The sequence below is a fragment of the Apium graveolens genome, unplaced genomic scaffold (genome assembly GCF_009905375.1).
Source record: "Apium graveolens cultivar Ventura unplaced genomic scaffold, ASM990537v1 ctg5743, whole genome shotgun sequence".
Lineage (NCBI taxonomy): Eukaryota > Viridiplantae > Streptophyta > Magnoliopsida > Apiales > Apiaceae > Apium > Apium graveolens.
Genome location: NW_027419075.1, coordinates 27,403 through 39,256, shown reverse-complemented (window position 1 = coordinate 39,256; position 11,854 = coordinate 27,403). Strand labels below are relative to the sequence as shown.

The 11,854-nt window shown below is 33.7% G+C and overlaps 1 protein-coding gene across 1 annotated transcript; it reads left to right on the top strand.

Annotated features, from left to right (window-relative positions):
• The first annotated feature begins 778 nt into the window (after positions 1 to 778).
• On the top strand, positions 779 to 4,482 carry LOC141702793 (very-long-chain aldehyde decarbonylase CER3-like). Its single transcript, XM_074506401.1, has 11 exons — positions 779 to 878; positions 1,006 to 1,220; positions 1,308 to 1,543; positions 1,697 to 1,916; positions 2,505 to 2,632; positions 2,741 to 2,997; positions 3,103 to 3,210; positions 3,339 to 3,545; positions 3,690 to 3,800; positions 3,882 to 4,055; positions 4,145 to 4,482. Exons 1-11 carry the CDS (start codon positions 828 to 830, stop codon positions 4,355 to 4,357), a joined length of 1,920 nt encoding a protein of 639 aa, XP_074362502.1. The 5' UTR covers positions 779 to 827; the 3' UTR covers positions 4,358 to 4,482.
• The last annotated feature ends 7,372 nt before the right edge of the window (positions 4,483 to 11,854 follow it).

Sequence of the window (11,854 nt, the reverse complement as noted above, 5' to 3'; positions counted from 1 at the left end):
GGCGATTTGTTCTTGTAGACCAAAAGTTTCCGATTTTACCCCTAATATAAAAGTTAAAAACGGTCCAGGGATGTAAAATAAAGCGAAATTCAAAGTTAAAGATGCAACTTGCAAAGAAACATAATATATATACCCGAATTGAAAAAACTTCCAAAGAAATGGGTTATAAAGTGTCAATTACTCTTATTTTTGTTTGTTTTAATCAGTAATTTACTGAAATGCCCCCGCTTCCGTTAAAGTTAACGGTTATCTTGGATGGAAAGTCGTCATTGGGGTGCAAATAGAAGCGAAATTAATTTTTATAGGGTGCATGTTGACAAAGAAAATAATGTAGACCCAAATCGCAAAAATGAAAATAAAAGTGGGTTACAAACTGTCAATTACTCTCGGTACAAATAAGAAAAGAATGAGTGACAAACTCCCCCAATTTCACTTTTTGTCATGAAATAGGAACGTCACAGGGACTAAAATAAAATCCAAAGCATGCTATGTGCTACTCAAATGTCATAGATAATAGTTTCTGCTACAACTTCAACCTAGTGCATGTTTTAACTTTCAACTCAATTTTTACAACTCATATACATGGACTTAAAGAGTATGAAATGTTAAAATGAATGCAGCAGTAGAAAATGAAGACGCGTTCATCAACATTGACCACCGTCAAAGGTAGGGTAATCAGGAAAGATACGGGAACGTATTGATTGGAGCCTCTAACTGAACTCTACTGTATCTTTTACACTATATAAGTATGACTCTGCATGAGTGGGAAGTACAACACTGAAGTTGATCAGATAGCAAGCTTAAACATATTTCAACATAAATTAATCATGCTTACACTTTCCTCAGCTTGGAGATGGGAACACTTGGGTTCCTTGAAGGTATATGAATTGTAATTCACCTATATCTGCATCGCGGATATGCACATTGAGTTTAAAAGTTTATCAGATTTCCAATTTATGTTCTTAACTCTCAGGTTCTTTTTGCTGTTTAATATAAACACTGCAGTATCTGCTATTTGCACCTTTCCTCGTAAAAGGTCTATTTTCAAGTTTGGAAGATGATGGCATGGACTGGTGCACCCATATTCTCATCATATGTGCTCTAAGGGCGACCACGTATTCATTCTGGACCTCTTACTGTAATATGTATTTCCTTAACAGAAACCGTCGCATCATTCAACAAGGTGTCGACTTCAAGCAGATCGACAAAGAATGGCATTGGTACATACATTTATAATAGTTTCGTTTAGAGTTCTATTCATAGTAGAATGTATATTAATTCTGTGCTACAACTTACTCTTATTTCAGGGATAACTTCATAATTCTTCAAGGCATGATTGCATCTTTGGGGTTGTACATTTTCCCGGTGCTAAGAGAGCTTCTTCCAGTGTGGAACACTAGAGGTTTCATTGCTATTATAATACTTCACATATTAGGTTCAGAGCCTCTCTACTACTGGGCGCATAGATGTTTCCATGGAGACTACCTTTTCAGCAAATATCATTCGTTCCACCATTCTTCCCCAATACCCCAACCATTTACTGGTAAACTATAACTAATCTGTAGCCTTTAATTTTCTACCTTGATTCCTCTGCGCCATGCACATTTATATATCTTTTGAGTACAACATTTTATTATAATTTATAATGCCTCATATCTGGAATTTCCCATAAATTGTTGATATGTTTTTGTTGCAGCTGCTAGTGCAACCTCTTTGGAGCAACTTCTGTTGACTGCAGTTATGGCGATCCCTATACTAGGGTCAATTTTGATTGGTTATGGATCAATTAGCATGATATATGTTTATGTATTGAGCTTTGATTTCCTGAGATGTTTGGGACACTGCAATGTTGAACTTATTCCTCACCAGATCTTTGACATCTTTCCAGTCTTCAAGTACCTTCTCCATACTCCAACGTAAGTGTCGTAAAATGCAACACCTCTTCCTCTCTACATTATCTGTCGCCTGCAAAAAACAAGTAATTCGCTTACCAGTACAAACATGTATACGTGTTAAACATTTAAGGATGGTTCGGTATACATGCACCTAAAAACATAAATATGCATGTGGATGTGAGAATCGAGAATAGTGATTACTGGACCACACAGCATGATTGATGAATGTCCCCTTCATTTTACTATATGAATTAAGCAGCCCGCGGGCTACATCTGCTTCAACTGTTTATCCATAGTTGAATTTGCCCCACAATATAGGTATCCAGTACGTCTAGCTGATGCTTGGCTCAATATGCTCCTCCATTTGATCATTGAGTTGGATTTTTTCGCACAAGTAGGAACTGGAACTATATGCATCTCATACACCTTCCTCTTTAGTAAACCCTGTTTAGAATCTTAAAGTCCATATTAAGGACATAAAGGATTAAGAAAAATCATTACTGGCACTTAGCTAGATAGCAGATTACTTGTTTTGCAATATAATTGAAAGTAATTTGTTCAGGAATACGAGCTAATTTGGTGCATTCTTGGTTGGTGTGACTTATGCAGATATCACAGCATACACCACACAGAAATGGATAGCAATTATTGCCTCTTTATGCCTCTATATGATGCACTGGGCAATACCTTAAATAACAAGTCATGGGAACTGCATAGGATTATGAGCATAAATTCAGGTACATTATAAAACTTACATCACTTAGACATAAGCAGAGAAAAAACAGCTGCAGATTTACTTGAATAGAAAATTTTGAAAGACTGTAGCTTTAAACTTTCACATGCAGGTAAAAATAAATGTGTGCCAAATTTTGTGTTCCTCGCTCATGTTGTGGACATAACATCTTCCACACATGTGCAATTCATCTTCCGATCCGTGGCATCTATGCCTTACGACACCAGAGTTTTCATGTTGCCCTTGTGGCCAGTAGCATTTGTTGTAATGCTACTGATGTGGGCAAAATCCAAAGTTTTCTTGCTCTCGTTTTACAATCTCAGAGGCAAGTTGCACCAAACGTGGGTAGTTCCTCGGTTTGGCTTTCAGGTTAGCTATATGTATTAATCATAATTTACTAAACAAATAATATTCACTGCTATATTCTTGCTAAGATTGTGTTACTAAGATGTGCTGGTGCTTTTTACTGTGCAGTATTTCTTGCCATTTGCTAAAAGAGGCATCAATAAGCAGATAGAGGATGCCATTCTCAGGGCTGATCGGCTGGGTGTTAAAGTAATTAGCCTTGCTGCTTTGAATAAGGTTTCTTCCTTCCCTAGTATGCACAAGAACTTTATTTGTATTTTAGGTGATTCTAAAACGGTGGTGGTTTATTAAACTAAGTAGAAAGAATGGTTTTTCCTTTTGCTAAACTTATGTAATGTATGCAGAATGAAGCTCTAAATGGTGGTGGTTTGCTCTTTGTGAACAAGTACCCTAATCTCAAAGTTAGAGTGGTTCATGGAAATACCTTGACAGCTGCAGTGACTCTTAATGAGATCAATGAGGATGTGGCAGAAGTATTCTTGACCGGAGCAACTTCTAAGCTTGGAAGAGCCATTGCCCTTTACCTATGTAGACGAAAAATACGGGTTCTTGTGAGTAAAACCATTGTTTTTATCATAAATTCTTACTGTTAGACTAATTTAAAAAAAACCGGGGAAGAAACAGAATGTTAGAGGTAGCAGACTGGCATATATAATTGATACACAATGGTTTAAACTGGTTAACCACAACTGCAGATGCTAACCTCATCAGCTGATAGATTTCAAAAGATACAAAAAGAAGCCCCTGCCGATTGTCAGAAGTACTTGGTCCTGGTGACCAAGTACCAAGCAGCCAAACACTGCAAGGTATGTATTATCTCGGTTTGAACTTCATTAGTAACTTTAATTACGCTAAGTAGCTAATTAATTAATGATGTGTCAATACAGACATGGATTGTTGGGAAGTGGATCACTGCAAAAGAACAAAATTGGGCACCCCCCGGAACACATTTTCATCAGTTCGTAGTGCCACCAATATTCACATTCCGAAAAGACTGTACATATGGTGATCTTGCAGCCATGAGACTACCTACAGATGTCGAAGGCCTTGGATGTTGCGAGGTAACTAAACATAGAGAATTTTCTGTTACTAACATAAAGATTAAATCAAATGCAACTCTCATGTTTATTCTACTAATTCTGATGAACAGTATACAATGGACAGAGGAGTGGTCCATGCTTGCCATGCAGGTGGTGCAGTTCACCACTTAGAAGGCTGGACTCACCATGAAGTTGGAGCTCTCCAAGTCGACAGAATTGACATTGTTTGGGAAGCTGCATTAAAGCATGGCTTCAGGCCAGTTTCTGACAAAAATAATATTTCCAGGAAACAAAACTTAAATGTGAATAATAATAACATATAAATAAAATACAAGCATGATGTATCATCATGAATTCTTTCCTTTTTGTTTTGAGTTTGGAGGTTAAGTTCGCCTACAATTTGTAATTGCTCCATCTTATTCAATATATACATTACTAGAAAGACAAAGTGAATTTGTCCCCAGACCATAACATAAAAACTTAAACCAATTGATTTTACTTATATCAGCAATTATCGTACATGAATGTTTTGTACGAAATTCAAAAACCCAATCGATATAAACAATATTCTAACTGATATGAAAAATGTAATAGTCTCTTATGTAAATGAGACATACCCTTTACAAATGAGACAATGAGACTGTTTCAATTAAATGCAAAATGTAAAGTCCTCAAATATAAATACAGTAATATGAAAAAATGAACGATGTAAAAACATCGGGAGTAATCATATTCTATGACCTACATCCAAGTTCATATGTCTACTATCATAGCAAATGTATTATATCAATTTCAATAAAAAAAAAAATTACAATCTTTTCCTTGATTACAAAAGATAGCCATGAAATAAACATTTCCCTAGCACACTTGCTATCTAGCACACCTGCTATAATCTAGCCCCTGGCTACCTTGACTGATCCTTTGAAATCAAAATCTTGCCACAACCCGGCACAAGTTGATATGAATACACGCAGTGAATAACAATGAAAGATTGCAACTCAAACTAGGCTTCTTTTTTGACTGGATATTCAAGAGATATAAAACAATAATAATTTCAAAGTATAAAGATGGAACATGAAAGTATTAGGTGTAATCTGAAAACATGAGATGTGTCTTCTTATTTGATAAGATATTTAAGAGAATGGAATAAGAAGACTTTTTCAAAGAATAAAAATAGAACGTGATATAAGCACTCTTATTTTAGTCTGAATAACAAGATGTGTATAAATACACACAAATCTAACGGGTTTGATTTTCAAAACAAAGAAGAGATAAGATAGGATAATCTATTTGTTTAAAAATAAGTCTTTGTAAAATAACCCGTTAGTTGGTTGTAAAAGATAAATCTTAGAAAAGATAAGATTTGAATAGTTCAAATAGGTTTATCAAGATAGAGTTTGTTTTGGAGATAAACTTGTTGACCCGGTCAAATAAAATTACAAAAACCCTATCACTTACAACAACTAAGTCCCATAATCTGCATTCTCTATGTACATCTTGCATTAGGTCATCATCAAAAATCTGCAAGTCCATATTCTCCCCTTTTATGATGATGACAAAGAGAACAAAAGCTCCCCTATCAAAAATACTTTAAGCGCTGTTCAAGATGTTAGTAACAAGAAAACAAGCAGCATGTGCAGATTATATCTCTATACAACAGATATTACAATAAGTATAAAACCAAATAAAATATGTACATAATCAAATTCAAAAACAACTCTCTCTCCCCCTCAACACCATAAAAGGGACAAAATAGTTAATTATACAAAGAGCACATACCAAGTTCATATGAACATGGACTTTCAAACACACCTGCAAAAGATTCTTCATCTCTTAGGTACCCACTTGACTTTGGGTCCTTGTTTGTTAGTATCACAAATCTTATATAATTGTCTATCGGATTTCTTAATCCAAATTTGAACAATATTAACATATGCATGAGCAGATTTTTATCTAGTAGACGATCTATAAGATGAGTTAGAAGAGTGGCCCGTGATACCACATAATCTAGATTCAGAAGTAGTGTGACCACGTTTGCCACAATCTCGACATTTCTCATAAGGCGTCTTGTACTTCATGGGAGTTCGCTTGTAACCACCTTGAAATGCAAACTTCTTGATTGATTAGCATCCTAATCCTCCTTTATCAAGAGAAGATTTTTGTTCGGAAAGTAAAGCATTCAGAGTCCCTTCGCCATAATAATATTTTGCTAAGTCTTTTTCAAGTTGTGCAACTTTCTGCTCCAGTTCAGGAACCAAAGGGTCAGGAGCACTGTCTCTTTTGACAGTTTCTGGATCAACAGAGGCTGACGCTTTCTTCAAAGCTTCAAGACATACATCCTTCATCTCAATCTCATCTTGAGATATTAATTTTCTTCAGTAAGCTTAGATATCTTTCCAACTAAAGATCGATTTTTAGCAGCCAATGTTTCATCCCTCATAGGATCATCCATTTCACTGAGAGCTTCACTTAATGTTTGTTTTAAATAAGCATTCTTTTCTTTTAACTTTTTAATCTGAACCTGCAAGGTTAGAACAATCGAAGATGTAACTGAATTTACATTATATTTAACATTTTGCACCTCATCATTGTCACTGGAGCTGTCTTTGAGTCCAACAAAACAAAGTTGAGCAACTTCATCATCTGAATCGATCTCAACATCAGAATCATCATCACTCCAGGTAAGTAATGCTTTCTTCTTGTTCTTGAGTTTGTAGCAGTCCTTTTTGAAATACCCATTTTTCCCGCATTCGAAGCATGTGTCCTTGCTCGAATTAGCCTTGTTATCTTTGATGAGATTAAATTTGAAATCCTTCTTTGGGAACTGAGATTTCATAGGCGCTTTCTTCTTGTTCTTAAACTTGTAGTAGTTCTTTTTAAAATACCCATTTTTCCCACATTCGAAGCATGTGTCCTTGCTCGAATTAGCCTTGTTATCTTTGATGGGATTAAATTTGAAATCCTTCTTTGGAAACTGAGATTTCATAGGCCGTTTTGATGCATTCCTTTTGGCAAGAAATTTGTGAAATTTCTTGGTCTCGTCAGAATCATCAGGAGATTCATCTGCATCAGCATTAAGTGCAAGAGTCTTTCTCCGAGGAACATCATCTTCTTCATCATATATGCGAAACTGAATCTCGAGTTCTTCCAATTCACTAAAGAGTGTAAGAGTGTCCATAGTAGAAAGAAGAGTCGAATCCTGCAGTATGGTGACCTTAGGAGCAAATTTTTTTTGCATAGCCCTGAGAACTTTCCGATTGATTTTGGATTGTGGAATAGTCATTTCCAGAAGAGATATAAAATTCATAAAAGTTAAGAACCTTCCTTGAGCATCTTTGATACTTTCATCTCTTTCTAACCTGAAACCTTCATAATCACTCATTAGCATACTAAGTTCGACATCACGTACTTTAGATGTACCTTCGTGGCTGACTTTAATAGTATCCCAGATTTTTTTAGTCGTGGTACAAACTGATACTTTACGCAACTCAGTAGCCAACATTCCATTTGGAAGCGAATTCATAGCTTTCGAATTAGAATTCATATCATTGAGTTCTTCAGGAGATAGTTCTTTGAGATACTTAGGCTTGCCTTCTTTCATTGGGACTGTAAAGCCATTCTCAACAGTATCCCATTCAAAAGCACCATACTGGAGGAAGATTTTCATGCGAAACTTCCAGTCATTATAATTTTCAGCACCTTGAAGCAATGGCGGGTAATTGTCTGAATATCAGTCTGGTTGGGCTATGGATCACTAGCAGCATGACCTTGCTAAGTTATGCCCTTACAATACTGTCTTAATTGACCATGGGATCCATCAATTAACACAGGTGGCTTCTATCTATTTGCAGCCGTTTCTGTTAAATAATTTTTACTAGAAATTATTTATTAATGATCATTACCCGTCTTAGTGTATATAGTTTTATGTGAAATGCAGTACTGACATTATTCTCACAATCTTTTACAATTATAACAGGGATCTTCCTTCACAGTGCGGACAGATTTAATAAAGACAGCGAGCATACAGACATCACAAATGATAAGTCAAAAACTACACCATTGCTTGACGAAAATACTACAGTTATAGGTCGAGCCTTAAAATTACCAGAAATCTTGTTTTTTTTAACTTTGATCATCGCTTCACAAGATTATTGTACAGGCTTTGCATTGGTGCTATTCTTTCTAGTACATACAAGTTATAGTTTTTGATAGATTTGTCTCGGTACTAGTTTTAAGATGTACAAAGCCCTGGCCAACAAAAATCGTTGCGTACATTTTTAGAAGTTTAAAGTTCTGGATTACGACTTGCTCCTTGAGTATCCCTGATCATAAAATAGTTGCTGATATAGTTACCAAATTAATGGCTCCCTATAATTCTTGTTTATCTTGTTATAATTTGTGGATTGTGTTATTTTTAAGTTAATGTCATATTTATGGGCATGCTAATTTACAAACAGTTCCTAGCATTTTTATTTTGTAAAAGCGTTGCAATATGTCTTTATACTGTTGCTAATAATCAGTGTAAAATGTTGCAAAAAATACTAAAAATGTTGTAAAAAATACTAAAAAGCGTTGCAAAAAGGTTGCATCAATACCCCACATGTGGGCCCCATTGTGGGGCCCACAAATATTGTACTGATAGCCCAAACCCTACTGTAACACTTTTCAAGACCTATTGCAATCCCATTGGTGTTGCAATAACACGTTTCTGTAACGGATAACCAAGGGTTGCAATAGGGTGTCACTGAGGTTGCAAATAACTCTATTGCAACGCCTAAAATTGCAACCCCGAAAAAAAGTCGTCGTAGCCTTTTTTGGCCTTTAGCAACGCTTTTTTTGCCTTTAGTTACGGTTTCTTGGGGTTGCAGTATCCAATCTATGGCGTAGTGCGCTCTGATACCAAATGAAATTCAAAAGCACAATCTATATAAACCTTATTCTAACTGATATGACAAATGGGACATTCCCTTATGTACATGGGACAGACCCTTTACGAATGAGACAAGCAATGAGACAGTCTCAATTAACTGCAGAATGTAAAGTGCTGAAATATAAATGCAGTTAATATGGAAAATGAACAATGTAAAAACACCAGGAGTTTTCACTTGGTTCGGCCCTTAATCCTAGTCTATGGCCTACATCCAAGTTTTTATGCCAACTAGCATAGAGAATGTATAATATCAATTTCAATAAAAGAACTTAAAATCTTTTCCTTGATTACAAAAGATAGCCCTGAAAGAAAATTTTCCCTATCACACTTGCTACCTAGAACACCTGTAATAACCTAACCCACTGGCTACCTTGGTTGTTCCTTTGAAATCAAAACCTTGCCACAATCCGACACAAGTTGATATGAATACACGCAGTGAATAATAATGAAAGATTACAACTCAAACTAGGCTTCTTGTTTGACTGAATATTCAAGAGATATAAAACAAGAATGATTTTCAGAGTATAAAGATAGAACATGAAAGTATTATTTGTAATCTGAAAACATGAGATATGTCTTCTTATTTGATAAGATATTCAAGAGAATGGAATAAGAAGAGTTTTTCAAAGAATGAAAATAGAACGTGGTATAAGCACTCTTCTTTTAATCTCAATAACAAGATGTGTATAAATACACACAAATCTAACAGGTTTGATTTTCAAAACAAAGAAGAGATAAGATTGGATAATCTGTTTGTTTGAAAATATTTGAATAAGTCTTTGTAAAACAACCCGTTAGTTGGTTGTAAAAGATAAACATTAGAAAAGATAAGATTTGAATAGTTCAAATAGGTTTAGCAAGATAGAGTTTGTTTTGGGGATAAACTTAATTACCCAGTCAAATAAAATTACAAAAACCCTACCACTTATAACAATTAAGTCCCATAATCTGCATTCTCTACATATATCTTGAATTAGGTCATCATCAGAAATCTGCAAGTCAACATTGTATTGAAGTGCTGAGCCTTGTAGACTAAGAGTCTAAGACTCGCATATGTACATATTAAAGTTACACTAGGAGATCTCCAACTAGAGTACTAAATCAAGGGTATCAATATTGCCAATTCATCACTAATATTAATATATTATTGTCTTTTTCTTTAATTGTAATTTTAAACTTATTCCAACAATTAACACTTAAAGTTGCCAAATTATTTATATAAAAGCATAATTAAAAATAGATATCAAGGTACATGTCTTTATTATGCCATATAACATCATTTCCATTTAGGTAGGGTGCCAAAAATTGGCTGTTTTGATTGTCACCCCTAGTCTCCCACGCGTAGCCAACAAGATTGACACGGCACATGTCTTTTTGGCACTTTTTTTACACCCCATATTTTAAGAGTATCTCCAATAGGGTTGGCTATAATGGTGGGCTAAATTGGACCGGTAAGACATTATGTAAAATTTGTTGAACTACATTTTGCTTCGATGATATTGACTATATTGGTTGACTATAATTTAAAAATAGTATGTTATTAATATTTTAGATTATTACACATTAAATATATCAATTTAATATGTTAATAACTTATGTGTAATCTTTAGATTGACAAAAATATAGTCATATGTAGGAGGTTGCTATAATTATAGATCAGAGATATGTAATGGTTGGAGCGTGATTTTTTTGAAGAGATTAGCTATATTTTTTACTTTCGATATCAGTTTTTAGTTAAGGGCTTTTACTCTAACACCATTATAATTGCAATAGTTTGACCTAGCAAATTAAGAAATAGGTAAAAATTTAGGTTTTAGACATATGTTTGGTGTTATGTATTTTTTTTAAAAAAAATATATTCTGAAATTACTATTATGCTACAATAGCAAATTTATATAATTTTGATTTAGAAAATATCTGTTGACATTGTACAAGTTAGAAACAAAACAGAAACAAAACATACATTAACTGTAATTACTTAAAATTTTCTATGTTTTTAATTAATACTTTCATATGAACTGAACACTTATCCAATATAAATATATAATATAGTAACAATATATAATATTAGCTGCTGAGATAGTTTATATATTTTAACGTGGCATTTAAAAAATTAAAACGATTATACAAGAAAAGTTAGAGGGTAATTGGTATAAAATGTTAATTATTTGATAAATTAAAAAATATATATGTGGACATACATCATAATAATTAGGAATTTAGACTAAAGTTCATTTCCCTTGCTATTAATAATTATATAAGTAAAATTTAGATGGATGGTTGTTTAATTTTTTTCAATAAGTACATGTGAAGATGAAGGGGTATATAATAATAAGGTATATAATAAGTAAGGAATTAAACAAGGTTTCTTTTTTGAGGTATAGTTTTTTGACCAATTTAATAATAACAAGAGATATATTAAACTAATACTTGTATTATAGTGTGCCAGATTTTAATTATGTTTGCACAATAGGAATTGAGGATTTGCATGATAATTATATTATCTTAATGAATTATAGATATATTAACTTACATATAACAAATTAAAGTTATAATTATTAATATTTTATTGATAAAAAGCATAACAATTAGATAAAATAAACTACTAAATAATTGAAACTCTTTCAGTTTCTTGCAGCTAAGAAAATACATAACAATCAATTGGATCCTGACATAATCAGAGACAAAAAAGTATTTAAAAAATGTCTATTTTTTAGAAAATATTACCTAAATGGGTAAATGTATGTTTTCTAGGCATGTATACAGCAGTGCCTGGGGTGTAACACGTGTATAGTTTCTGAACACGTGTTGTGCTATCAATGCAACGTGTTACTCAAACAATTGCACATAGTTTTCTTATATTTATCATTCAGTACTCAATTTTAAATTA